This window comes from Misgurnus anguillicaudatus, chromosome 23 (genome assembly GCF_027580225.2).
Source record: "Misgurnus anguillicaudatus chromosome 23, ASM2758022v2, whole genome shotgun sequence".
In the NCBI taxonomy this organism is placed as follows: Eukaryota; Metazoa; Chordata; class Actinopteri; order Cypriniformes; family Cobitidae; genus Misgurnus; species Misgurnus anguillicaudatus.
Genome location: NC_073359.2, coordinates 29,491,569 through 29,519,478, shown reverse-complemented (window position 1 = coordinate 29,519,478; position 27,910 = coordinate 29,491,569). Strand labels below are relative to the sequence as shown.

Genomic DNA, 27,910 nt, shown 5'->3' with positions numbered 1-27,910 from the left:
CCATTCACTTTTTACATATATTTTTATTGTTTGTATACGTTAATAATTAACAACAATAATAACCTTGTTGAATTAGTATTTTTAAACAGTTTGGGACTAATAGAGGATAAAAATGTCCATGTCATAAAATATTATATATTTATTCCACACTTTTACAGCCTTAACTTTTTAAGCCAGAATCAGACCTGATCATAACTATAAAACATTCATTAATTTTCAGAATTTTAACCCTTTAAATACTATTTTGTTTACATATTGGCAGATTGTGAATTTTAAAATTTAATGACATATTAGAATTTTTCCAAATTATAAATTAAAAGCATTTTTATACAAAATGCATGATTGGTGTTTAAAGGGAACACAGTTTAAAACTTGCCATTTTAATGGGTTTCACTAAGGACATATTTGTCCTTCCGCACCCAAGTGTAACAATTTGTGCAATAGTTTTAAAAATATTCATGAAAACAAATTAGAGTAAAATATTAACATTTAATAAAAATTTACACCTTTAGCAAATTGTGCCAAAATGACAAAAATGTCAATGCAAAAACACAAGGGTTACATATCGCAATGTAAATTATTTTTTCACTCGCCGTTGCATTATGAGTTTTTTGTTCATGAGTTTTAATTTTCTGATAAAAAAATTATAAATATTACAATCAATATTTGGTCATGACAGGACAGAAAATCTACATTATTCTGATGTTAATTTCCAATTTATTTATATTGTGCTTTTTACTATTTTACATTGTTGCAAAGCCAATTTACAGAAAATATACAGACATAAGAAGTATAAAACATGAAACAGAAAACATGCCAGACTGCAGGGTATGATTGCAAATTTTCATAATATGTGTAGTGTTATGATGTGTAAAAAAAATTATCTTAATATGAATTTACTCACATATACCAAAAGCTTAAAAAATTGTCTAAATTGTCTAAAAAGTTTTGCTCACATATAGTAAAAGCAAAAAAAATTATCTAAATTGTCTAAAAAGTGTAATTTAATCTATTAAAAATATATAAATGTATCTCATCACAGGCAGGAATTTAGCTTTTGTTAACTGTAACATATAATCAATATAAAGATAAAGTAAAACATTTATGTAGAAATGACAGTATTATTGTCAGCTGTTTGCCAGTAACTTACTGTAGATTTAAATTGATGTTATTTACTGGCAACAATTTATTCAAAGTCAATAAAGACTAACATGAACAAGTCTTTGTCTTTACAGAATAAAACTAAAATAACAGCATCATGCAAAGCATTCTGGGAACCAAAATCTGAAGGAAAAAACAGAAAAAGGTTAATGAGGATTTCTAATTGAATGCTTTGCATGAGGCTGTTATTTTACACTTTTCTTCTGTAAAGATAAAGACTTGTTAATATTTAATGTTCACTTAACTTTGAACAAACTGTTGCCAGCAAATAACAAAAATCCAAATCCACAGCAAGTTACTGGCAAACAGTTGCATAACTACAGCAAGGTTTTTACAGTGTAAGGTGTGACTGATGGTAAGGGGTCACATTTTTTCAGTAACAAGTAACACATTTTTTTTCTTGCAAAACAATTTCCTGTTCTTGCTCTTACAGGTTATAACACAGAAAGTGACACAGATGCAGGTCACCACCTACATTACTAAACCACAACAAGAGAAATCATTGTGTAAGCTAAATGAAAATATGATTGTGATTGTTAAAACGTACAAATATGCACGCTATAGGCTCCTCTTATAATAAAAACACACATTAGTGACCTAGAACAGCAGAAGCCCTTGTTTGCCCACTTTGCTGTTCAGCTCTTCTGGACATAATGTCATAAACTAAAACAACAACAGTAGCCACGCCCACCAGAACTGAAATGACCAACTGGATCACAGCTTCAGTAGTACCACAACAGCAGACACAATCTGAGGTAATAAACAAATATATAAACATATAACGACTGCTGACATATCTGAATGCAGATTAATTATTTACAAAAAACAAAACCAGTATCGTACCTGAACACGGCTGACAGAGTTTAGGGATGTTGAGATGTTGAGTTTGGTTTGATATGGGATTTTTGAGTACACATCTGTATGTGTTTGTATCCTGATATTCAACCTCCAGAGGTAGAGAGAGTCTGATGTTGAGATCAGACACACTGATGCTGGACAATAAACTGTTTCCTTTGTACCAGGACAGACTCGCATCTCTCACACTCAACACTGAACACATCAACACACATTTTGAAACTGATGATATTTCTGATGATGGAGGATTTTGTGGACAATAACTGATGATGACAGGAACGGGAAGACGAGCTGGAAAGAATAAATTATTAGTAACGGCTGTTTTGTGTGTCACTGATGCTAGTTTGTAATGTTCATTTGTAATGACAAAGTCTATTGCTTTGAGTTAAGCTAGCTTTTGAAGTCACTTTTGATAAAGCGCCTGCTAAATGCCTAAATATGATCCTGGACCACAAAACCAAACCAGTAATTTTTTATTGAAAAGCTGAATAAATAAGTTTTCCATTAATGTATGGAAGTACGGAGCCCCTAAGGGGACATTAAATAGTGTGAGACTTATATTAAATATTAAATTAAAGATTTTTGAGTGCGCACGTGAAACTATCGAGTTTAGTTTTGCACGATCACGTCAAACTACCGCGTGCTCACGTGAAACTTTCGCGTGCTCACGTGAAACTTTTGCGCGCTCACGTGAGACTTTTGCATGCTCACGTGAAAGTATCGCTTTCGGCTGCGCACGCGTTAGTTTTACGTGGGCGCACCAAAGTTCGACATGCACGCGCCAAAGTTTCAAGTGAGCACGCGAAACTAAATTTTTTTTTTAATTCTGCACATGAAGGTTTCGCGTGATCACATGAAACTAAACTTGAGATTTTTTTTACTCCAGTGTCAACTTAGGGGCTCAGTATGGAAGTGATGTATTAGTTAATATTTGGCTGAGAGACAACTATTTAAATATCAGGAATCTGAGAGTGCAAAAATAAAATCAAAGTATTGAGAAAATCGCCTTTAAAGTCCTTAGCAACACATATTAGATATGCGGGGCAAAGATTAATCGCGATTAATTGCATACAAAATAATTTTTTTTCCCATAAAATGTAAGTGTGTGCTGTGGGTAATTATTTTTCATATATAAATACACACACATTCATGTATGTATTTAAGAAACATTTACATGTGAATATATATTTAATCATATTTGTATATGTTCTCTATGATATATAAAATAAAATAAAATAATATATAAATAGAAAAAATCTGAAAAGAATATATGTATGTGTGTGTGGTTAAATATACATAATAAGTACGCACAGTACACACACATATATTATGCAAAAAAAAACACTTTTGTTTTGAATGCGATTAATCGCGATTAATCTTTGCCCAGCACCAGATATTACTAATGACAAATACTTTTTGAGAATATATATATATATATATATATATATATATATATATATAATATATATTCTTCATAGAACATGATCTTTAATTCATATCTTAATGATTTTTGGCAATTTTGACCCATGCAATGTATTATTGGCTATTAGTACAAACCATGCTACTTATGACTAAGTTTTGTGGTCCAGGGTCACAAATGTAAATTTCACATGCTAAATAGTCAATAGCTGTGCTTTATTTATAAGAAACCACAGTTAAGACCTCTTTATGTCAATCAGTATCACTCCACACACCACCCATTGTGTAGCATTGTATTATATTGTGACTATATTCATCGCTGGAGGACGTTCAGCTGAATAAAATACATAAAATAGGTATTCACCAAAATTACTCACCATTGACAGTAACATTGAACGTTTTCCTTGTCACTTTTTCTCCAATGATCTGAGCTTTATATTGTCCAGCTTCTGTGGTTGAGATGTTTCTGATGGTGAGCGATCCAGTCACACTGTCCAGCTCTATTCGGCCCTCGAATCTCTCATTGCCTTCAGAGATCATTTGGTATGTCGTGTTGAGTTTAGCTATACAAGAATCTCCACACATCCACATGATCAAATCGTCCTCCTGGATTTCAGTAAGATCACTGTTTAAAGTCACAGTATCTCCCTCCATCACATATACAGACTTTACTTCATCTGTATCAACACCAAACACACCTGCAGACACAAACAGAGACATTTTATCCATCATATAGAATAAAAGTACATAAAAACACATTTAAAAGATAAAACAGATTTGTATATTACCAGGAAGGCGCCACAAGCACAAACTAAAAATGGCAAATATATGAAACATTTTATAAGATGTTTTCTGAACAGTCACTTGTGCGTGAAAATGATCTTCAGACTGATCACATCACAGAGTCCTCCCTCGACAAGACACTCTACCACCCTCACAAGTGTGCGTGTATACACTAGCTGTGATGGTATGATATACTCTACTTGACAAATAAATCATTATTTTTATCCCCAAAGAAGTTTATACATTTTCAAAGTTTTATACATACAAGGAGTGGAGTATTAAAAGCATGCTACATTATAAAAATAAACTAGAATCAAATTTACATGATTGTAAACTTTAAAACGTCTGAAGTGTAACATGAAGCATTAACCAGGAAACTAAATGTTCAATCTAAGATGTAATCACTCAACTACAAAGAATAAAATATAAAGCGCTGGACATTATAATATAATATATAATATATTTAAAATATAAAGTCTGGACATTATGATCGGATAGTGTATTATTATATGTTGTCAGCATTTTGTGTCATATATAAAACAGATAAAACCCTGTTTAACTAGATTGTTTACTTTTGAAGTATTATCATTTTATGCAATCTCAAATTTGATCTATCATTAAATCAGTATTGTGTAAAGGATGTTATACTGTGAGGTTGATGACAGGAAGTCATTCGCCCACATACACAAACTTTTTCTCGCATAAGCTCTTTGTCCACCCAACAGAAGGAAACCACAATACTTTTCAGATCTAAAGAAATGGGACCAATGTTCTTTCACTTTGACTTAAACATTGCTGGTCAAAATGTGTATGATGGTTTAATACAATGACAAATACACACAGTGGTCTTCTTTAATTCTGCTTTAAAGGAATAGTTAACCTTAAACTGAAAATTCTGTCATCATTTACTCATCCGCATGTGTTTTAAACTTGTATGAATTTTTTTTCCTGATGAACACAAAAGAAGATATTTTGAGAAATGATAGTAAACACACAGCAGATAGTGACCATTGACTTCCATAGTAGGAATAAAAGATATGATGGAATTTAATGGGTACCACCAACTGTGTGCGTAACATAATTTATCAAAATATTTTCTTTATAATTTATCACAACACTTTCAAAATATTTTTTTCCTACTATGGAAGTCAATGGTCACTATCTGAGGTGTGTTTACCATCATTTCTCAAAATACCTTCTTTTGTGTTTATCAGAAAAAAATAAATTCAAGAACAATATGAGGATGAGTAAATGATGACAGAATTTTCACTTACAATTAGCTTACAATCGCAATCATTGTTAGTTGCACAAAAAAGCAAAACAAAATTTAAAAAATGACAAAAAATAGAAATAGAAATATTGTGCTTAAAATTTACATTATCCAGGGTTCCCACACATTAGTTAACCTTAAATTCAAGGACATTTCAAGGACTCTCCAGGTCCAATATCCTCAAATTTAAGGACTAAATGTGGGGAACTCTAACTCCTTTTGAGGGAACGCGTGCTGCGTCACTGTGGTGACACTTTGGGGACACCTCCAGGGGTAAGTGCGTCTGAATGTGTATATCAAATTCAACCAATGGTGAGGCTTAATGACAAAGACAGGGTGACGCAGGAGTCAGGAAGTATATCACTATCTGAAATATTGCCTAATACGGTGTTACAGGGACGCAGGAAGTATGGCAAGAGAGACGCAGCGTCTCGTTCCCTTCTCAGGGAACAACAGTTACATACGTAACCCGAGACGTTTTCATGTGTCAAACACAACTAGGCAAAAAAGCATTTTGGTATGAATCAACATTCACATACAGAAGATATAAGCATTTAAAGCGAACAGTTTAGCATGTGTCTAAGTCTAGAATTTTTCTGATATTATCATAAACTACACAGGGAATATTATGGATTTTTTTCCCAGAAAACTTCTTGCATAAATAGATTCAAGAACTTTCAATGACCTGTATATATGTATGTATATTTTCAAAACTTCCCAGGGCCTTGAACTTTTTCCCCATATTCACAAACTTTCAAGGACTTTAAGGACCCGTGGGAACCCTGGTTATCCCATAATTTAATAAAGGTTATGCTTGCATAATGGTAAGGAAAATGAGAGGTTGTTTTAATTTTCAAGTGATCTATTAATTGTATCCTGGTAATGCAGTTGCGTTTTAAATCACACTTATTTATTATAAGCCAAGTTTCTGTGCCAATCTTTTAACGTTTACGCCCTCGTGTGGTGACAAGGGGAATTGTATTTTTATGAAAAAAATCACTGGAAAGTTGCTCGCAAGCAGTTTGAAAGCTAAATTGGTGCGTCCAGAAAGCCTACATTATAACATTCGTGCTGAGATCTTTGCGCCTTTATGAGACATTGCGTATTTACGCAGCCACCCATTATATCAAGCGTAGGCTGTAGGCTATATTTAATCGCGTATAATGTTATTAGCGTTTAAAACAATTCAACCAGATTTACCTGTTTCAAACTATGTGAAGCTTTAAGAGGCAGGGCGACAATAGATCATGCTGACTTGTGTCAAATGTCATTCATAAACGTGCGGAAGTTGACAGGCATTTAACTTAAGTCTTCGGTAGGGAGCGTCCAGTTTTTTCAGAACAGAAAACAACGAAAGTAGTTACAAACGGATCATAACAGTGCGTATACAGTATCTTGACACTAAATCAGGTCGACAAGATTTAATTAGTTAGATGTAGTAATAGTTTAAATAGCCGCGGGCGGAACGCCAAATACAGATAAACAAATATAGTGAACATCTTTATTAAACTTCTTTACTCAAGGCTACGGACTATGCAGCTTTATTTTTTATTGTTGTGCTTTTTTGTGGACGGTAAGCATTTAAAAATAATGTATCTTTCGAGTAGCCTACTTTCGTTTTTACCTGACGCTACGCAATCTTGTATATTCTGTCATTAAAAACATGAATGCGGTAGTGTGATCACGTGACTTTTGTTTTTGTGTGCAGGTGTGTTTGGTGATGATGTGAAGTCAGTGTCAGTGATGGAGGGAGATTCTCTTACTCTTCAACCTGATCTTATTGACATACAGAGGGCTGATCTGATAGTTTGGATCTTTGGACCTGATAACGATCGTATAGCTCAAATCAACAGAGCAGCCAATAAGATTTCGACATATGATGATGTTCTTGATGGGAGATTCAAAGACAGACTGAAGCTAAACACTGAGACTGGAGATCTCACCATCACAAACATTACAACTGATCTCTCTGAAGTTTATCAACTGCGAATCATCAGTGGAACCGATGGCCTTTCCAGAAGCTTCAGAATTATTGTTTCTTGTGAGTATTAAAGGGGTCATATTATGATATTTTTTAGAAAAGATGTAAAATAAATATTTGGTGTCCCCAGATTGCATATGTGAAGTTTTAGCTCAAAATACCCCACAGATAATTTATTATAGCATGTTAAAACTGCTAATTTGTAGGCCTGAGCAAAAGTGTGCCGTTTTTGGGGTGTGTCTTTTAAAATGCAAATGAGCGGATGAAATGCAAACACTGATCACAATGATGGTGGTTTGTTGTAATTGAAACTCAATTGTGCTTTTTTCTTTCTCTCTGTCTCCCTGCACTAAATGGCAGTGCTGTGGTTGGATAGTGCAGATAAAAGGGGCGGTATTATTGTAATTCGCCTTGCTACCTACCTCACAAAAATCTGAACAACCTAATTTTCACACGCTTGCAGAAAATGGCTTACCCAAACAAAGTTACTGAGTTGATATCTATCACATTTTCTAGTTTGATAGAAGCACTGGGGACCCAATTACAGCACTTAAACATGGAAAAAGTCAGATTTTCACGCTATCACCCCCAAGTGTCTGTAAAGCATATGCACAACCGCAATGTCATAGAATGTCTCTTAACACGTTCACACCCACTTTTGGGGGACAACAAACTAGACTTCCCATAGACGTCCATATAAAATAGCAGAACAAAGCAACGTTCGTACACAGCTGGTCAATTTAAAAACATATCCCATTCATTCTCCCAGCGTCAAATTTGTGCAACAACAAATATTTATGTAATCTGAGTGGTTTCTTAAGTTATTTACGGCTGTGGGCTGTGTACGAACGTTGCTTTTTTCCGCTATTTTGTATTGAAGTCTATGGGAAGTCTAGTTTGCTTTCCCCCAAAAAGGGGCGGTGACGAAATTGACAGTCAAGTTCCCGGATGTGACAGTAGTCCGTATTCTGCCACACACGTAAGCTCGGTTGTGCCTAGTAACTCTTGAAAATTAAAGCCGCTGGCTCTTTGATCGCCCCCTGGTGGCTGGCTGCAGTACAAGTCATAAACCCAGCCCTCTCTATTCAAACGAATGGGATTTGCTCTAAATAAAAAAATTATTTACACTTCCAATTAAAGTTTCCGAAAGATGGTTTTGGTTCTTTCAGGTACACTGCAAAAACCCGGGAGTTGGGTTGGCACTGCTCGGAGTTTGTGTAGGTCCACTCCCCAGAGTGTTAAAAAAGTAACACCAGAGAGAGTTAAAAGCTACAATCTGTGACTTTGTTCTCTCTGTCACCGTCTCTGTTTGAGGGCTGAAATTGCATTTTGGATCTTACTTGTAGAGTTATTTTCTTGACTTATGTTGGGATGTTGGCTGTTTTATTTGGAGTCACCATTGTTGTGATCAGTGGTTGTTTTGGTTGGACTCTTGAGTCTTGGTCTTAGCTTTTCAGCTCTTTTGGCTGTTATAATTGCATGTGTTAAAAACATGTGTTTGTGGCCAAAGAGGAGACCCTAGTGCATTTCTATGATTATAATGGTTGTTAGGATATACTTTCAAATAGCACTATTAAAAAATAATTTATTTAGTGGTTTCTTACTAGAAGTATTTATTTCTGTCAATAATATGATACTGTAGTATGAGATCCAGCCATCTCATTGCAGTTTTTCATTCTGAACCATTTTTAAACACTGACACTTCCAGATTAACTGCAGTCTAATGTAGACACTTAAACATCAAGAATCAGAGTATGAATCACAATGATGGTGACAATAAAATGAAAAGCTTCGTGCTGCAATGCATGCTGGGTATCAACAAATTACAAATCTCATCCAGAACTCCCAGAATGCACTGCGGCATGAATAAATAATGAACTTTTTTACCATATTCTTTGTCACCATTGTTGAGATTCATACTTCAATTCTTGATGTCTTTGTATCTACATTGTTCAGCGGTTAATGTTTTTGTGCACACTATCAAAATCCTTCAGAATGATAAACTGCTATGAGAGTTCTGCATCTTGAACTGTAGTAATTTGTTATTAAAAGAAAATTATGCTTCTGATGAGGGAGGAAAACTATATTAATAAATCTGTTCATTAAATAGTCATTAAATATATAAGTTTGAGATTTTGTTTCAACCATCAATATTCAATCACACAACAACCTTTTCTTTGCTATAACAACATGTTTTAAACACACTAAGATATAGCAGTTAGAAAAAACTAACAAGCTAATAGTCAAGAGTCAAGTCCAACTAAAACAACCACTGATCACAATAATGGTGACTTTAAATGAAACAGCAAACATCTTAACATAAGTTAAGAAAATAATTCTACAAGTAAGATGTAAAATGCAATTTCAGTTTTCAAACAGAGATGGTGATAGAGAGAATAAAGTCACAGATTGTAGCTTTTAACTCTCTCCGGTGTTACTTTATTAACACTCTGGGGAGTGGACCTATATAAACTCTGAGCAGTGTTAATTTAACTCCCGGGTTTTTGCAGTGTAGTTGTTATCATGTTGATATTTGTTCAAGGGTTTAAGCTAGTAATTTGATGCTATAGAAACGTGGCGTGTCGTTATGATTGGCGTGGTTGAATTGGGCGCGCGATAGGCTTGTTGCGATATTCGGTGAAACGGTGATTACCGGTGCTTCAGCCTCTCACCGGTTAGATCACTTGCCCAACGCGACATCGTCTTTCACCGTCGTTTGGATATTTTCTTGTAATTAAATAATTTAGTTTCGTTAGAGAGAGAGCAAACACTTACAACTGAATGTGTCTGCTGCCTGAATTCAGCGGAGCTGAACGCGCGTCATCACAGAGCAGCGGCTGCGGGTGTCAGATTTCATTTATTCCTGTCAGACTGCGGCGAGCAGACGATGGCAGAAGCCGCGTGCTTACTCGTTTTGTTATAATATAGATATATGATGTTTAATATAGGCGAGATCTTTTGTTGTTCGTTTGTCCGCTCTGGCTCCACGGACGATTCCTTCTGCATATGCCTTGGCTCCAAACTGACGTTTTTACATAACATGGCGGCGACCATGGTCAGACATTTTTGGCTTCAATTCATTACAATGGAGGGAGGCAACGTTGCGCCGTCCGTCTTTTTTTACAGGCTATGCGTAAGCTTCACACAAGAGTTCATACTGGCATATTTTTGAAGACAAAACATTGTTGAATATACAGCATTCGGTTTCTACTTTAAAAGGTAATATGCGGAACAGTGGAAAACTAAAACAGAGTAGAACTATAACTAGATGTTAAAATCTTTAACATTTATCTTTTGTCATCTTTTTTAGCTCATTTGCCCATTCCTGTCATCACCGGCGACTGTCCACAAATCTCTTTATCAAGCTCAAACTGTGTGTTGTTGTGTTCAGTGATGAATATTAAAGATGTGAGTCTGTCCTGGTACAAAGGAAACAGTTTATTGTCCAGCATCAGTGTGTCTGATCTCAACATCAGACTCTCTCTACCTCTGGAGGTTGAATATCAGGATACAAACACATACAGTTGTGTACTCAACAATACTATCACAAACCAAACACAACAAATTGACATCACTCATCTCTGCCAGATGTGTTCAGGTGATTTAAAAACAGTTTTTTTCCCGTTGACCTTTACATTATATAAATATTACATTAATGAATTTTGTAATTACATATGGAAACAACTTTAGGTAACAAGTAACTTTCTCTTTGTTTTGTAGTAAGAAAGTCTGGTGTCAGTGAAAAACAGGATCATGCAGTCCTGATAAGTGTTATTGTTGTCTTTGGGCTTCTGGTCGGTGGTTTGGTGATGTTCTTCTGTTTTTACAGGAACTTTAAAAAACCATATGGCAAGTGTTACCTATAGCTAATATAGCAAACATTAAGAAACATATGTTTTGATGTGTAAACTCAGAAAAAATATTTGAAGTCAACTTGATTGATTTACCATTGTTCATTTAGTTCCTAATCATATCTGTTTTTAAACAGGACAAACCTCTGGATACACATGCATTAAACTAAAGGGTAAGATACTGTAAACCTTTACTTTTGAGGAAATAAAAAAGGCCCACATTTGTGGTTTGTCACCTATTGGTAAAGCTTCAGCTATGTATCAGAATTGTATTTATAATGTTGTTTTTGTGTCCTCTGAGTTGCCGTATCTGTTTGTTGTCCAGGTTTGTGTGGTGCTGATAAAATGAAGACAGTAACAGATGGAGTAAAGAACATTAAAGTACAAGCAGGAGAGGATTTCACACTGGACACTGGTGTTACAGATATACAAACATTTTATCTGACACAGTGGAAGTTTGGAGAATTAGGCGACGACACTAACCCATGTATTCCCATAAGTACAATTCATAAAAACAAAGTTTTATTAAATAATGTTGATAATCCGAAACTGGGAAGCAGACTGAAGCTAAACGAACAGACTGGATCGATTACCATCAAAAACAGCAAAACCTCAGACACTGGACTTTATAAACTAGAAATCAAAGGCAATACAAATAAGATCTGCAAGTCTTTCTTTGTCTCTGTCAGTGGTAGCTGAAGTATTTGTAAATATAATGATGATACATGATTATATCACTGCATTGTAAACGTTTTAAAATGTTGATATTGATATTATCACGTGTTTAGACTTTAAACTCAAATATAAATTTTACAAGTCAAGTCAAACAGAGTGAAATGCTGGAAATGTCGCCATTTTAAGGTGCCATCCTAATTTTTTTTTAATACTAAAATGTATAAATGTATGTAAATGTGTAAATAAGCTGTTTGGACGTGGACTTAAATTTATTTAATAATTTGTAAATAATAATAATTATTTTTAAGAATTCATTTAAATAATGATGTAACAAATGCTTGGAGAACATGGCATGAGTAATGACAAGGTCATGTGTTTAAGTACATACTTAAAATATGTTTGTTATATAAATATTTATATTTAGTATTATTATCATTGCATACATCTTTGTTATTATTATATTTTATGTAAAATGTATTACTTTAGATGTGGTTTCCCAGACAAAGACCATGCCTTAGTTAAATTAGGTCATATAAGTCGTTTTTACAAATACCTTACAAAAAATATTACTGAGACAAAACAATGACACTGATGTATTTTAAGATGTGTCCTCAGTTAAGGCAACTCAAACATGCATTTTAGTCTGGGACAAGACTTAAGCTCTGTCTGGGAAACCGACCTATAATGTTTTATTCTATTTATTAACACTTCTTCATTGTATTCACATGATGTATTCACCTTTGTTGGCCAGACAGTTTTTTTTACATTTGTTTTGTCTAATTATAATGTTTTATTATTATTAATGAATAAACTGAAGCTTACCACAGTCTTTTACCATTAGTTTGTTTTTCCCTGTAAATATAAACAAGGAAAATATCAAAAGCAGGTAAACGCAAATGTTTAACAATGACAGTAAGGCTGCAGCAATATATCTACTATTATTATGTTATCATGTTATTATTTTGTTTTATGGTGCTACTTAGCTGTATTTTTTAAGTTATGAAGGTTTAAATCAAAACAAACCAACTGCAGTTGCATTGATATTAATTGGAATGCACAACCAAAAGACGAGATTGCTGAAAAAATAATTTTACTAAAATTTAAGCTAAAGCCTACACTCTAAAAAAAATCCGTAAAAAAACGGACAAAGTACTGTGTAAATATGAAGGAATTTTCCGTATTTATGTTTTACAGGCATTTATCCGTTTTTTTTTTAAAACATGTTGCATTATGGGTGCAATAACTCCTGCTGCAATCTTTCACTTTTGCCTCTCTATCACCATCTCTGTTTGAAACCTAAAATTACAACTTGCTTGCAGAGTTATTTTCTAACATGGATGATGTTTAACTTCTAAACAAATGCTGTCAGAACAAGATACAAGTGTTAAACTATTCCAGCATCGACACATGTGATTTAGTAGACAAATCTTCTTTCTTACGTGACGTGTAAGTCAAATGGATATTTACCACAACATTTATCACATTAAATCTCCAGTTTGTGTTTCTTTTAGATTCATTTGAAGTCACCACTATGGTGATTAGTGTTCTCTTTAGTTAGGCTTTTGTCCCTTGACCTTCACAGAACTGACTCTTCTCTTTTAGCATTGCAACAGTGATTTTGCTTGTAGCAATTACAACTTGTTTGTTGCTTGAGGAAGGAGAATTTTCTATGATGTCATATAAGCGTAGTTGTTCTTATGTTATGCTGTCTAACATTTAGGTATGAAGTGATAAAGTAAGAGTGATGAACTGAGATGTGTGAGAGTGAGACTGTATGCTGATCTGAAAACACAATGTGTTGAATAAGATGGCAGAAAATGTGTCAGCTGTGGTTTTTGCTTCAGAGACATCAATACTTTGGATACAAATCTCAACAATGGTGAGAGTAAATGTTAAGAAAGTTTTCTGTCCTGGTACCCAGCATGCATTGCGGCATGAAGCTTTGTTGTTGATTGTCACCATTGTTGCGTTTCATAGGCAGATTGAAGTGTCCCTAAAGGTTACGGAAAATGTTCTGTAAATCTACGGAAAGTGTTTTGTAAATCTACAGAATGTTCAGTTTTTAAATAAACGGAAGTGTCTGTAAACATAACGGAAAAAGTGCCGGTAATTTTCTGCCAGGACATTATCCGTTTTTTTACGGATTATTTTTTTAGAGTGATATGAACATAAAATAAAATGATTTAAGGCAAGACGGAGGCTGACTGACATACTTTAAAAAAATATTTTAGCTTTTTGTTGATAGACGACTTACCTCTGAGTACCCCAATCCGATCGCGGCTCTCCCGTGGCTAAGTTAGTTTTATAAGCGGGAAAATGTTAGCATTGCAAAGTGGTCAGGCTGCTTTTTTGTGTTTATTTCACTGTTTGATTTATAATTATTAGATTATTTTCACAAACTTCACTTACTGTGCATGAACAAAGCTGTTCCTCAATTTGTGTGTTTTAGATTTGAATGGTCAGCATACAGTATGAGGCGGCTGCTGCTTGCGCTGGGACATACACTCTAAAAAAATAATCCGTAAAAAAACGGATAATGTCCTGGCAGAAAATTACCGGCACCTTTTCCGTTATGTTTACAGAATTTCTGTTTATTCAAAAACGGAACAATCTGTAGATTTATAGACCACTGTCCGTAAATTTACAGAACATTGTCCGTAACCTTTAGGGACACATCAATCCGCCTATGAAACGCAACAATGGTGACAACCAACAACAAAGCTTCATGCCGCAATGCATGCTATGCTGGGTACCAGGATTGCAGAAAACTCTTTCTTAACATTTACTCTCACCATTGTTGAGATTTGTATCCAAAGTATTGATATCTCTGAAGCAAAAACCACAGTTGACATATTTGCAGCAATCTTATTAAATATAGTGTGTTTTAGATCAGCATAGAGTGTCACTCTTATACATTTCTGTTCTTTATTCTTATTTTATCATTTTATATTGAAATGTTAGGCAGCAAAACATAAAATCAACCAAGCTTATATGACATCACAGACAATTCTCCTTCCTCAAGCAACAAACAAGTTGTAATTGCTACAAGCAAAAACACTGTTGCAATGCTAATAGAGAAGAGTCAGTTCTGGAAGGTCAAGGGACAAAAGCCACTAAAGGGAACACTAATCTCCATAGTGGTGACTTCAAATTAATCTAAAACAAACACAAACTGTAGATTTAATGTGATAAGTGTTGTGGTAAATATCCATTTGACTTACACGTCACATCAGAAAGAAGATTTGTCTACTAAATCACATGTGTGGATGCTGGAATAGTTTAACACTTGTATCTTGTTCTGACAGCATTTGGTTAGAAGTTAAACATCATCCATGTTAGAAAGAACTCTGCAAGCAAGTTGTAATTTTAGGTTTCAAACAGAGATGGTGATAGAGAGGCAAAAGTGAAAGATTGCAGCAGGAGTTATTGTACCCATAATGCAACATGTTATTAAAAAAAACAGATAAATGCCCGTAAAACATAAATACGGAAAATTCCTTCATATTTACACAGTACTTTGTCCGTTTTTTTACGGATTTTTTTTAGAGTGTGTTATCCTATTCAAATTTAATGAAATTCAAATAAGCTACAACTGTGATGGCATGAGATTTGGGTAAATTATAGGATAATTTTCATTTTTGAGTGAATAATTTAATCCTGCATTGCACTTGCTTGTTAAAATCCAATTTATTGTTTAGCCTAAATTAAAATTTCAAGTCTCTACGCCACTTTTCTCTACAATGGGCAATTGCAATTTTTCATTAACTTTTTGCAGACCTTTATTCAAAAAATTTGCACCTTTATGTATAATCTAGCATTTTATGAGTCATTGCGTCTTTACGCAGCCACAGAGAGGGAAACGTACACACATTTATTGCACAACAATAATACCTGATTTACTTGTTTGGTCTAGAACTGATCACATGCTGACGTCATTCATTGACATCTCAGATTTGCGGAAGAGGAGTGCCATTTAACTCTTATCTTCAGGAGCATTGAAGTTGTTTTTATCAGAACAGAAATCAACATGAACACGAACAATCACTGAAGAATCTCAGTCAGTATAAAACAGTGTATTTTGACTTAAGTTATAGATTTATGTGTTTAGTTTAGTTGCGGAAGATATGAAGAGTGGGACACTAAACAGGACAAGAATAAAAACATCTTCATATAACTACATTTGACTCAAATCAGGAATATGGACATTTCATATTTATTGTTGTGCTTATTTGTGTACGGTAAGTACTAAATGCAACTTTTGTGCTTTCGCTTTTAAATTGCGCAACCTGTGAAGTTTAATCATGTGATTTCTGTTTGTGTTTGTACGGTGTGTTGGCTACTGACACAGATGAAATGTCAGTGTTTATGGGGGATTCTGTTACGTTACGTAGTAATGACACCAAAATACAGAGAGCTGATCGGATAGTGTGGGTATTTGGACATGAAAACGATCGTATAGCTCAGATCAACAGACCAGCCAATAAGATCTCGATATATGATGATGCTGTTGATGGGAGATTCAGAGACAGACTGATGTTAAACCGTCACACTGGATCTCTCACCATTACAAACATCACAACTAATCAATCTGGACTTTATAAACTACAGATCATCAGTGGAAATGACATCCTTTACAAAAGCTTTACAATTATTGTTTCTGGTGAGTACTTAGTGTCTCATTAACAATATTTGCATTATTTTGCAATAAACTGGAAACTCTATTGGTATTGGTGAGATGTACAACTCAAGTAACTCTTGCTGATCAATTGTTTTTTTAGTGAAGTCATCATCAGGTGTTAATAAAGAAAAGGAATCATCTTCACAATATGGTACAATCCTGACAAGTGTTATTGTCGTTTCTGCTCTTCTGGTTATGATGACTGCAGTAGTGATCTTCTGCATTTACAGGAAAATTAGAAAACCACATCAACATGGCAAGTGTTACTTACAGCTATATATAGCATACATAAAGAAAAAGCTTTAGTGTACAGACGTAAACATTTAAAATTTGTTTTAGACTCCCACTATGAATTTAAAGTGTGAATTTAAGACCTAGTTTTATATCCTTTTTTTAAACAGTCCTGACTACAGAAGAACTTGTTGATCTAAATGGTAAGACTTTGTGAAAATGTACTTTAAGACATAATTTTTTGTTTTAAAAATCCAATCAGTTCATGTATATGTGATTAGAATGACAAGAAAATAGAATTAGACTTGTTGATTAAATACAATTAATTTAAAATGACAAAAAATAATTAGTTATATTCGTTAAGCAATGTTAGGTGCCAGGGATGCATAACGTTTAATCGTGATTAATCTATAGCAGAATAAAAGTTTGTTTACATCATATATGTGTGTGAGCTGTGTATAATAATTATGTATATATAAATATGAACACATGCATGTATCATTTTAAGAAAAAATATATAATTATATATTAAATATTTATATATAATATAAATTATACATAAATATACAAATGTATGGAAAATGTATATAGGGGAGAGCGGGGTAAGTTGTCACACGGGTAAGTTGTCACACTGTTAATAACTCCAACACTAGAGGCTCTATCTCAAAAATCAAATAGCCACTTTATGTGACTTCTTCTTCTATAGTGAACTTCCTGTTCACATGTGGTCAAGATCACTGTAATCTGAGGTTAGCACAATTTTCTTATTTTTCTGCTTAAAAAGTAAAAAAAAATCACTTTACATTTTATGCAATACAACTTTGTTAGGTGTGAATGTTTAAAATGATTATTTTGCACAAAATAGAGGAGACCGTAAAGTGTCTTTTGATACTTTAGCTAAAGTGATATGATGAGCTAAACTTGAGATTTAGACAACATTAGCACACAAGTAAGTATGGGGCAAGTTGTCTCAATGACTTTGGGGCAAGTCGTCACATCTGACAACTTGCCCCTGTACAAACAAACACATCGAACATGCTCAGAAAACATGATATAGAAAAGAATAAGCCTCAATCTAGCAAAAAGCTGTTTCAAAAGAAAGGGAAGCAGAAATCTGGACCTATGAAAAACAAGGCAGCTAAAAGAAGAAAAATCATGCAAGAGTCATCATCAGATGATGAAGAGTGCTTCTGCCTCGTCTGTGTAGAGCCATTTTCAAAGAGTCGTCCAAAGGAGACCTGGGTAAAATGTGTAAAATGCAACAATTGGGCCCATGATGCTTGCACCTCAGGCCAGGCAATTTATGTGTGTCAGAATTGTGATTCTGGAGATGAGTCCTATTAGTCATACAGGGCATCTGTTTTGTTCAGAGGTTAAACATGTTAAGTTAAGCAAGTTATCTGCAGCGTTCCATTCAGTTATCTGGTTTTATGTGAAAGCCATAGAACATTTGAACCAAAGTTCAAAGTAAAGTGGTCTTGCCACTTAATTGAAATGTGCATTATTTGGATTGAAATAATTGTTTTTCCAGATTCTCCAGGCACGGATGTTTATATTTCCAGTTTGGTTTGAGTTTAAAAATTAAAATCAATATTCACAATTAAGTAGTTGTGTTCTTATTTTTAGATAATCTAGTGTGACAACTTACCCGCCCTAGTGTGACAACTTACCCTCCGATGGGGCAAATTGTCACAAGTGCACAGTCACTATTCAACAGTCTACAACTCTGTAATGAGATAAGATATAAAGATGTTATGAATACAACATATGTGCCCAAGACTTCCTTCTTTCATTTGGTATGAGATTTATACCATTTTGATGTATGGTGCTCAGTAAATGTTAGACAGTGTGAAAAGTGTGACAACATACCCCGCTCTCCCCTACACATGTAAACATTTCTTAAATATATACATGCATGTGTGTGCATTTATCTATTCAAAGTTATTATACACAGTTATGATGTAAACAAAAACTTTTATTCTGCTATAGATTAATTGCGATTGATCGCTATGCATCCCTATAGGTGCAGTTGTGTATTTATCTGTGATATGCCTTGTTAGACTTGAGTTTTGTTTTGCATTTAGACGTAAATTGTAAGAAAGCGCTGCAAATTTTATTACACTTTCTCTCCACCATAGCTATAATCAGCCCATTTTTAGAGTAACATCACTAGGGCTGCATAACGATTAATTGCAACTAATTGTTTGCAGAATAAAAGTTTTTCTTTACATAATATGCGTGTTTATTGTATATAATAATAATAATGTATATATAAACACACAAACATGGCTGTATAATGTTAAGAAAAAATAGATTGCATGTTTGTGTATTCATATATGCATAGTGATTATTATACACAATACACACACATACGATGTAAACAAAAACTTATTCTGCAAACAATTAGTTGTGATTAATTTTTATGCAGCCATAAACAGTACACAGACAGTTTTTAAAACAAACTAAAAATTGTTTTTGATGGATTGCTAAACTGTCAGATGTTAATATATCGCTGGTCACTATTTCCAACATCAAAAATGTTAAATTTGACATCCGTGTTTCTTATTTGTAGCCAATGAGATGCCAGAATGTTGCTATAACTGTAAGATTTGTCATTTCAATTTGACAGTACCAAAACTTGAACATGTAGTGTCTAAGTCAGTGTGTCTGTTTGGTCTGCAGGTGTGCATGATACTGAAAAGACTGTCAAAGATGAAGTAAAGTACATGGAAGTAAAAGTGGGAAATCCTTTCAAACTGGAGACTGGTGTTACAGACATGCAAACATTTGATCTGATACAGTGGAAGTCTGGAGAATTAAACAACATCACTAACGCATTCGTTCCCATAGTTATAAAGAATAAAAACAATAAGAAATTCTTAAAAATTGATGGTAATCAGAAACTGGGAAACAGATGGAAGCTAAACAAACAGACTGGATCTATTTCAATCAAAAACAGCAAAACCACAGACACTGGAGTTTATAAACTAGAAATCAACAGCAGCACAGAACAAATCTGCAAGACATTTTTCATTACTGTCAGCGAGTAGCTCAACTACTGTAAATGTAATAATAGTCAATGTAATAAAGTTTAATATCACTGCTATGTACATAATTTACATGTGCTAACATTATAATTACTTTAGACAGGCAAATCCAACATGCCATGAAATGGCATCCCACAATGCATCAGCAATGATTATTACTAAATAATGCTGTCCAGAAAACAACAGTTCAGTTGGTTTGAGAAGCATTCAGCTGGTATAGCCTTAAATCATTTTCAGTATTTAAATATTCTTGTAGCTCTGGAAGAGCATGGTAGTAAGGACAAAGTCATGGGTTTGATTCCCAGTGTACATATAAAGAAAGTGCATCATTTTCTATTGTATAGCCTAATTGTGTTATGTTGGTGCTGTTTTTTGTTTTAAACTTGTTCAACATTTAAAAACATGTATGGGTTTGACAAATTTAATTTTGTAATTGTTTTTTACTCGACTTTGCTATCTGATTGTTTGACTTTGAGTTTACTTACAAAACATAAAAAACAACCAGATTTATCACATCATTTCTCTGTCTGATTTGTGTATCCCTGTAAAACAAACAAGACTAGCATGCTGTTTTTTTTAAACTGCTTTTTACCAAGACATAAAAGCAGGTTAATTTAAATGTTTAATGCTTCATGAGGCTTCGAAACTTCTACGAATCTTTTGTTTCGAATCATTGGTTTGGAGCGTGTTTCAAACTGGCCAAGTCACGTGATTTTAGCAAACGAGGATTCACTACATCATAACTGTTTCGAAAATCAGACGATTCACCACTAGGGGGAGTTGATCACAAATGACCAGTGTAGGTGAACTCGGGTCTTTTGTTTTATTATAAAAGTTCATAAAACATTCATCCTTCTGACTAATAACACTACCATTTTGTCTACTTTTTCTTTATAGACAGATTTAATGACAAAAATGTGAGTAATTAAAAAAGGAGTTTGTTTTAATGATTTGTTTGTCATAAATAAAACTAAAAACACAGAATATACTTTTAATTATCTCTTAATTAAATTAAATAATTTATTTTTCTTAAAAACATATTTTTAGAAAAATCTTGCTATTATTTTGTAAAAGTGTAAAACGTTTGGACAGATCTTGCTGCTTTTACACCATTTTAACCAGCAGGTGTCGCCTGCTGGTTAAAACTGAATCAATTTGCGAAGCAATTGGTTCAATTTATTCAATGCTTCGAAAAGCTTCGTTGCTCCCATCACTACCTCAATCTACAACAATCTTTATATTTCTAATGATAGCTGTTTAAAAGTTGCGGTTTGTTTAAAAAATGTGGATCCAGAAATATAAAAAAAAACATAACTCACATGTGAAGACTTTTGGCCTGTTTGACTTCACGCGGCGTTGCGCAGACCCATGGCATCGCAATACCGCGAGAACAATTAGTCAGCTGCGGTAATATGATGACATATTCCGATATGTCTGCGCAGTTTAGTAGTTTGACCAATAGCGGGAGGGGGCGGGATCTTCAGTTCACAAACATTTCGGAATCAAAGCAACGCGCACGCCCACATGAAAAAAAATACTGTAGTTTAGACTACTTTAGTATATTTACTACAGCAAGTTGTAGCATACTGTAGTATAATATAGTTAAAGTACTCTCTAACTAGTGAAATGATAAACTAATTAATACTGTAGTATACTTTAAAATAGCCTTTACTAGTATTTTTATGTGGGCGCATACTTACACACACCTAAAGCTTAGCTTTAGCTATTTAAATGTATATGTGAAGCCAGATGCATTCTAAATCCAAAAACAGAGGACATAATTAGCTTTTATTAGTGATTATGATTTTTTAAATGATATTATTATTTCATAACATTTGACCTTTATCATTTAGACATTTTAGGGCTTAGGTTGTCCTGCCTGCAAGTTTCGGTGCACAATTATTTTTTTAATTCTGTGGGTTAATAGCATTCTTTAGATTGTTATAACAAAGGTGGTCTGTTTCTTCCTAGAAAGGCAATATATTTTTTATATTGACCACTTACTTTATTGCTGTCTCAATATTTTTAAAATTGTAAGCTATACATGTATAATTACAAATAAGGGTTCAAAAATACAATAATTTAATTTCTATTTAAGTAGCTATTTGTCAATAACACATTAGATTTAACTTGTTTCACACAAAAAGCTCTTTGTATAATAAAGGTAAATCCATACAAGTAGATAACATAACCAGAACCGACAAATACGAACAAAGCATTACAAGAATGCTACATTACATTGAACAATCACCGACACCAGACAATGCACCCACTGGGTTTAAATATACTGGGTAATGGGAAACACCTGGGGGAACAATCAGCACGCAGACCAATGAACAAAAGAACTACACAGAACTACAAACATGGCAAACAGAGACATAACTTCAACAGGACAGGGGAACACAGAACAGAATCATGACAAAAGGAAGAATAGTTACTGGATTTTTTGTCCTGATGTCTGTTGACAGGAGGTGTGGTTTTAACCTGACTCCCAAGCCTTAAAACACATGTAGAAAAGCAGTGGAGCGATCCACTTTCACTTCACTTTACTAACTAGGCTACACTTTATGAACTTTATTCTTATAAGCTAATTTGATTGAACTTTACATCAATATGCACTTCCAGTTTCTTCTTGTTTTACTGTTATTGCTTATGGAAGGTAAGATTGTTTTACTTTCATTTAATTTTTACTTTCATTTTTATTCATTGGATTGCATTAATTAAACATGTTTTGACTTAAAGCATGTTGTTATTTAACAAAGCATTTTAAAATAATGTTACGTAAATATTGATTAAACATTTTAACATCATTAGATCCAGATGCTGGATCAGTTACTTAATGTGTACATACATAATGTTTCTTTTTTGCACATTTGTCACAAAGTCATTTGTGATGTCATTCTGCGTTTACACTATCGATGTCTAAACTTTCAGTGCAGAAAATTCAGTCTAAAAAATATTTAAAATACAAAATTAAAAAATGGCGTACACATTAAAACTCAGATTAGTCCCAAACTCCTAAACGAAGATTGAACAGATCTGCCTAAACAGGTTGTGGTTGTGTGATTCTGGTTCTTCTCTCTTGACACAATGATAGAAAGGGAATGCGTCCGTTATTGTTGTTGGCATAGAGAAGTAAAAGTACTGATGAATGGGGCTAAAAGTTGTGACTTTACTGGTCAAGCCTGTCATGCAAAGACTATATGTGAAGGATATCAGGTTTCGTAAGGAGAAAAAAACGCAATCGTTCCCGGATTTCGGACACAATGAGACTGTTGAATAGGTCGTTGAGCGTTGCTAGAGTATGAATATATTGTATTGCAATATGTAGTGTTTAAGTATTAACATTAAATCAAAATTAAACAGCAGATATATAAATGAAAAGGTTTAAGACCTTAACAAGCCCCATAATAATCTTCTAGTAAACTATACTTTACACTGTAAAACCTTAAAGTTAATTCAGCTAAAACCATTTAAGTAAACTGGTTGCATTAGTTTTAAAACACATACATTTGAGTACTGTGAACTTAAACAAATTGAGTCATATGCAGTTATAGTAGAGTGAACTTAAATATAAGTGCATAATTGCACATGACTCAAGTTCACAGTACTTAAATTTATGTGTTTTAAAACTTAAATGGTCTAATGCAACCAGTTTACTTAAATGGTTTGACTTAAGTTAACTGTTAGGTTTTACAGTGTAGCTTAATTTACTATATTCACTTAAACTTGTAGTAATTTTGAATTCACTATGAAAGAATGAAGAAAAACCAGAGTCCACGACTGTTTACCCTGGAGGCAAGGAAGCAACATTGTTTCGCACATTTTAGGAGGCCCCTTTTCTGTTCCAGATAGGAGATGACTCCGGGTTGGATCCGCGCCCAGTCAGCAGCTCCGGTGCAGATCCGGCCCAGAATAATCTCCTCTCTGGGGTGTTATTTGAGACTGGTTAAATTATAGAGATGTGGGCTACAAAATGTCATGTCATGTGGGGACACTGGTGTACATCAATCACATGATTTTTATTGTTGCCTATAACTGAGTTTCTGTTTTTCTCCAGGTGTGTTTAATGAAGAAACACAAGAACAGAAGTCTGTAGATGTGAGTTTATCAGTGACGGAAGGAGAAAGTGTGACTCTTGAATCTGCTGTTAATGAAATACAGAGAAATGATCTGATACTTTGGACATATGGAGACACTCGTATAGCTCAGATGAATAAAGAACCTGGCAAGATCTCATTATATGATGTAGATGATGGGAGATTTCGAGACAAGCTACATCTAAATAATCAGACAGGAGATCTCACCATCACAAACATCAGAACTGAACACACTGGACTTTATCAACTAGAGATTCATAGCAGTGAGGTTTTATCAAAGACATTTAAGGTTACTGTCAGTGGTGAGTATCAAGGTGTCTTTAAGATGTGTTATTAAAAGTATTAGTTGACAATCATTAGTATCTTTATTCTCTCATGTTTTTCAGCCCCTCTGCCCGTCCCTGTCATCAGCAGAAACACACAAAGCTCTTCATCATCACAAAGATCATCAAGCTCAAAATGTGTGTTGTTGTGTTCAGTGATGAATGTGAGAGATGTGAGTCTGTCCTGGTATAAAGGAAACAGTTTATTGTCCAGCATCAGTGTGTCTGATCTCAACATCAGACTCTCTCTACCTCTGGAGGTTGAATATCAGGATACAAACACATACAGATGTGTACTCAACAATACCATCACAAACCAAACTCAACATCTCAACATCAATCATCTCTGTCAGATCACTACTTCAGGTAATATTAGGCATCATATCAAGTGTCTGTGTTGAGTTACAGTTATGTAAACGTCTCCTCTGTTATATTCTCTGTTATAGCACCAGGCTCAGGAAATAACATGCCTGCAGCTGTTTTTATATTGATGTTTGCATTAGTTGTTGCTGCGGCTGGGATTCTCTATTATATGGCTAGTAGACCAACACACAAATGTAAGTTTTCTTAATAGCTACTATTGCGAGAAAGAAATATGTTCAAAAGTAATTTTTAACAATGATACTTTTTATAAATGATGTGTATTGAAAAAATTTTGCTTTGCAAATAATAATGATTTCACTAAGTTGTGAAAAACCAAAACACGTAAAAAAATGCTGTGTTATTTTTAAACCCAGCGTTGGGTCAAAAAGGGACGAGCCCAGTCCATTGGGTTGTAATTTAACTCCACTGTAGAAAATACTTTACTGCCTTGGAGTTTTTTGTTGGATCAACTCGGATTTACAAGTCATTTCAACTTACTATTATTTATCTTGACAAGAGATGAGTTGTTATAACTACAGATGAGTTGTTATAACTTATAAAATGTAGTTGAAAGTCAACTTTATTTTATAAGTTGAAGCAACTCATCTTTTAAAATAATGGTAAGTTGACAGGACTTGTGAATCTGAGTTGATTCAACAAAGGATTTTAAGGCACCAAAGAATTTTTTACAGTGATATACAGTATATATGTGTGTGGGTGTGTGTGTATTCATATAAACAATAATTACACACAACACACACACAAATAGGCTATATTATGCAAACACAAACATTTATTTTGTATGCGATGAATCGTGATTAATCTTTTGACAGCCCTAAATTTAACGTACGCTGCGTTGTTTTTACCCGTTGTTGGGTCAAATATATAACATTTGATGGTTTAATTAAAACCTAGCGGCTGGGCTCGTCCATTTTTTGACCCAACACTGGGTGGAAAATATCCCAGCATTTTTTGGGGGTGTAAGAATATGACTGAATTTTTTATTATTAAACAGACGAAACCACTGGACAAGAGCTACAAAATCTTTTTAATGGTAAGTGTGCACCATTGTGTTTGTGTGTTTGATCTGCTGTCATGTTATGCGATTCAAGGTTTTTTATTAATTCAATTAAACAGTAACTGATATCACATATAGCCTACTGTTTCAGTAAACTGAGTGTTACAGTATATTATTATGTTGTAAACTGAGCTAAACTAAGTTGACCATATGAATGTTTTGCACAAAAACATTAAACACACCCCTACTGAAAAATCCAGCTTAAACCAGTATAAGGTGATCTCCCAGCTTAGTTTTAGCTGGTTTGCTGGTGTAGCAAGCTGGTCTAGCGGTGTTTAGTTACTTTTTAAGCTGTTCCAGCTGGACTTATGTGCTCAGGCTGGAAAACCAGCTGACCCACCAGCTTGACCAGCTTTGCCAGGCTGGGAGGACCAGCTTAAACCAGCTACCAGCTTATGCTGGTCTTATACTGTAACAAATTGCTGTAGTTATGCAGCTGGTTGCCAGTAACTTACTGTAGAAGATAAAGACTGAAAACGTTTCATGTTCATTTAACTTTGAACAAACTGTTGCTAGTAAATAACATAAATGTAAAATCTACAGTAAGTTACTGGCAGCTAGTTGCCAGTAATACTGTCATTTCTACTGATTTTTTACAGCTGAATTTTTCGGTAGGGTGATCAAATGTTCCATTGAATAAATCTGATTATTGTTTAGGTTCAGTCCCTAGGACAGCTGATCAGCCAAATGATGGTAAGATATTGTACTAATGAATCTCTCTGTGTGCATTAAAATGTCAAACTGCTGCTTATTATCGATCTGTTATTGTTGCTGATAAGATTAATTTCCTTGGATAGATGATTATAAGTCAAATTACAGTAAGATACTGTATTACTCTCAGATACTGAATCCTAGCATGAGCTTGTGTTTGTACAAATCAGGAGATAAGATATTTAAGTCTTTCATTCCTCATTGAAACAGGTCTGAATACTGAAGATAAAGCTGATCAGTCAACTGCTTGTAAGATACTGTACCACACTGTGCACTGCTTGTTTTATACAAAGCACCATTTACAACACTAAAACATATTTTGATTTATCTTAGAAAAAAGTATTTAAATGCAAATCTGGACCAGTAAAACATCTACATAGTTGCAGTATATTTTTAAAATAAAATTTTGATAAAAGTGATTTGTGATCTCATAACTGTGTCTGATCCATGTGTTTGTATTTAATACAGATTTCAAGACAGTAACTGTGAATGAGGGAGAGTCTGTCACCCTACACCCTTGTGTCATTGAGGACGAGGATGAGATACTGTGGAAGTTTGCTGAATCCAAAGATAACACAATTAAATCTGAACTCATAGCTAAGAGGACAAGCACGAACAATGGGCACATCATATGTAATAATGAGAAATTCAAAGACAGACTCCAGCTTAACAATCTGACCGGATCTCTGACCATCACAAATATCACAACTGAACACTCTGGATATTATAAACTACTCATCCCCAGAAAAAAGATTTCGAAGATATTCAGTGTTATAATTGTAAAGTAAGCAGTTCAATATTTACATGCAAGAATTATCAGTCATTGTAGTATACAATTTAATTATATAGATTGAGCACAGCATTAAAACCATGTTTATTTCTCTCATGTCATCTTCTACCATTTATTTCTGCAGCCAATGATCAAGAAGAGACAACTAATAACAGAAAAGGAGCTATTCGGTGAAACTACCATATAAATACAGCAAAAACATAAGCTACATTCATGCAGTCAGTGTTCAGGACTAACAGATGGTACTGAATTTCAGTGTAAATGAAGGAGACTTACGGAAATGAAGGTCATGTGTGGACAGAAACTTTTCTGAAACGCACTATATTAAACAAGGATACTTTTCATTTTAAAAAGAAAATGCAGTCATGTAAAAGTGGCCTAAGATGTGTGACATGAAACATATCACTGTTGTATAAAAGCAATATCGCTCTCGGAGTCGTGTGATATTGCTCTATATCATCACAGCTGTGATTGTCTTGTATTTTTGCCTTGTTTTCAGTATACAAATATCTAAAAATTCTTAAATTAAAATGTATTTTTGATGAGCAAAATGACCTAGGAAAATAAGTTTCGTTTTTAGACAAAAAATATTTA

At 34.1% G+C, this 27,910-nt stretch overlaps 4 protein-coding genes across 6 annotated transcripts in view; 3 read left to right on the top strand and 1 right to left on the bottom strand.

Annotated features, from left to right (window-relative positions):
- Nucleotides 1-527: 527 nt before the first annotated feature.
- Nucleotides 528-27,910, bottom strand: part of LOC129453127 (SLAM family member 5) — a 42,575-nt gene continuing 15,192 nt past the window's right edge. Inside the window, exons 1-4 of one of the 2 annotated variants that reach the window (XM_055217188.2) lie at nt 4,224-4,478; nt 3,813-4,133; nt 2,005-2,307; nt 529-1,911 (exon numbers count right to left, since the gene is read on the bottom strand). In XM_055217188.2, coding sequence (XP_055073163.2) covers nt 1,751-1,911; nt 2,005-2,307; nt 3,813-4,133; nt 4,224-4,272 — 834 coding nt within the window. In that variant the 5' untranslated portion in view covers nt 4,273-4,478 and the 3' untranslated portion in view covers nt 529-1,750. Of the gene's footprint in view, nt 1,912-2,004; nt 2,308-3,812; nt 4,134-4,223; nt 4,479-27,910 lie in introns of those variants that run through there. The other variant, XM_073861373.1, reaches the window with a different exon arrangement.
- On the top strand, nt 6,499-12,824 carry LOC141359244 (uncharacterized). Its single transcript, XM_073861364.1, has 6 exons — nt 6,499-7,061; nt 7,197-7,529; nt 10,780-11,067; nt 11,190-11,318; nt 11,458-11,493; nt 11,646-12,824. The coding sequence occupies exons 1-6, from the start codon at nt 7,022-7,024 to the stop codon at nt 12,017-12,019; spliced, it is 1,200 nt and encodes a 399-aa protein (XP_073717465.1). The 5' UTR covers nt 6,499-7,021; the 3' UTR covers nt 12,020-12,824.
- On the top strand, nt 15,928-20,307 carry LOC141359246 (uncharacterized). Its single transcript, XM_073861369.1, has 4 exons — nt 15,928-16,655; nt 16,774-16,929; nt 17,075-17,107; nt 19,587-20,307. The coding sequence occupies exons 1-4, from the start codon at nt 16,349-16,351 to the stop codon at nt 19,952-19,954; spliced, it is 864 nt and encodes a 287-aa protein (XP_073717470.1). The 5' UTR covers nt 15,928-16,348; the 3' UTR covers nt 19,955-20,307.
- Nucleotides 22,433-27,817, top strand: LOC129452955 (SLAM family member 5). 2 transcript variants are annotated; one of them, XM_073861362.1, is made up of 9 exons: nt 22,434-22,610; nt 24,012-24,353; nt 24,438-24,740; nt 24,821-24,931; nt 25,753-25,791; nt 26,473-26,508; nt 26,737-26,775; nt 26,995-27,310; nt 27,441-27,817. In XM_073861362.1, exons 1-9 carry the CDS (start codon nt 22,565-22,567, stop codon nt 27,445-27,447), a joined length of 1,239 nt encoding a protein of 412 aa, XP_073717463.1. In that variant the 5' UTR covers nt 22,434-22,564; the 3' UTR covers nt 27,448-27,817. The 2 variants fall into 2 exon arrangements, with proteins under 2 accessions (XP_073717464.1, XP_073717463.1); XM_073861363.1 differs by lacking the exon at nt 24,821-24,931 and having other exon boundaries at nt 22,433-22,610.

Bases quoted from the DNA above. Each gene is read 5' to 3' on its own strand.
- LOC141359244 (XM_073861364.1), top strand. From the start codon at position 7,022: ATGCAGCTTTATTTTTTATTGTTGTGCTTTTTTGTGGACG. The intron at 7,530-10,779 runs GTGAGTATTAAA...CATCTTTTTTAG, and splicing joins CTTCAGAATTATTGTTTCTT to CTCATTTGCCCATTCCTGTC. The intron at 11,494-11,645 runs GTAAGATACTGT...TTTGTTGTCCAG, and splicing joins CACATGCATTAAACTAAAGG to GTTTGTGTGGTGCTGATAAA.
- LOC141359246 (XM_073861369.1), top strand. From the start codon at position 16,349: ATGTCAGTGTTTATGGGGGATTCTGTTACGTTACGTAGTAATGACACC. The intron at 16,656-16,773 runs GTGAGTACTTAG...TTGTTTTTTTAG, and splicing joins CTTTACAATTATTGTTTCTG to TGAAGTCATCATCAGGTGTT. The intron at 16,930-17,074 runs GCAAGTGTTACT...TTTTTTAAACAG, and splicing joins TAGAAAACCACATCAACATG to TCCTGACTACAGAAGAACTT.
- LOC129452955 (XM_073861362.1), top strand. From the start codon at position 22,565: ATGCACTTCCAGTTTCTTCTTGTTTTACTGTTATTGCTTATGGAAG. The intron at 24,932-25,752 runs GTAAGTTTTCTT...ATTATTAAACAG, and splicing joins TAGTAGACCAACACACAAAT to ACGAAACCACTGGACAAGAG. The intron at 26,776-26,994 runs GTAAGATACTGT...TATTTAATACAG, and splicing joins AGCTGATCAGTCAACTGCTT to ATTTCAAGACAGTAACTGTG.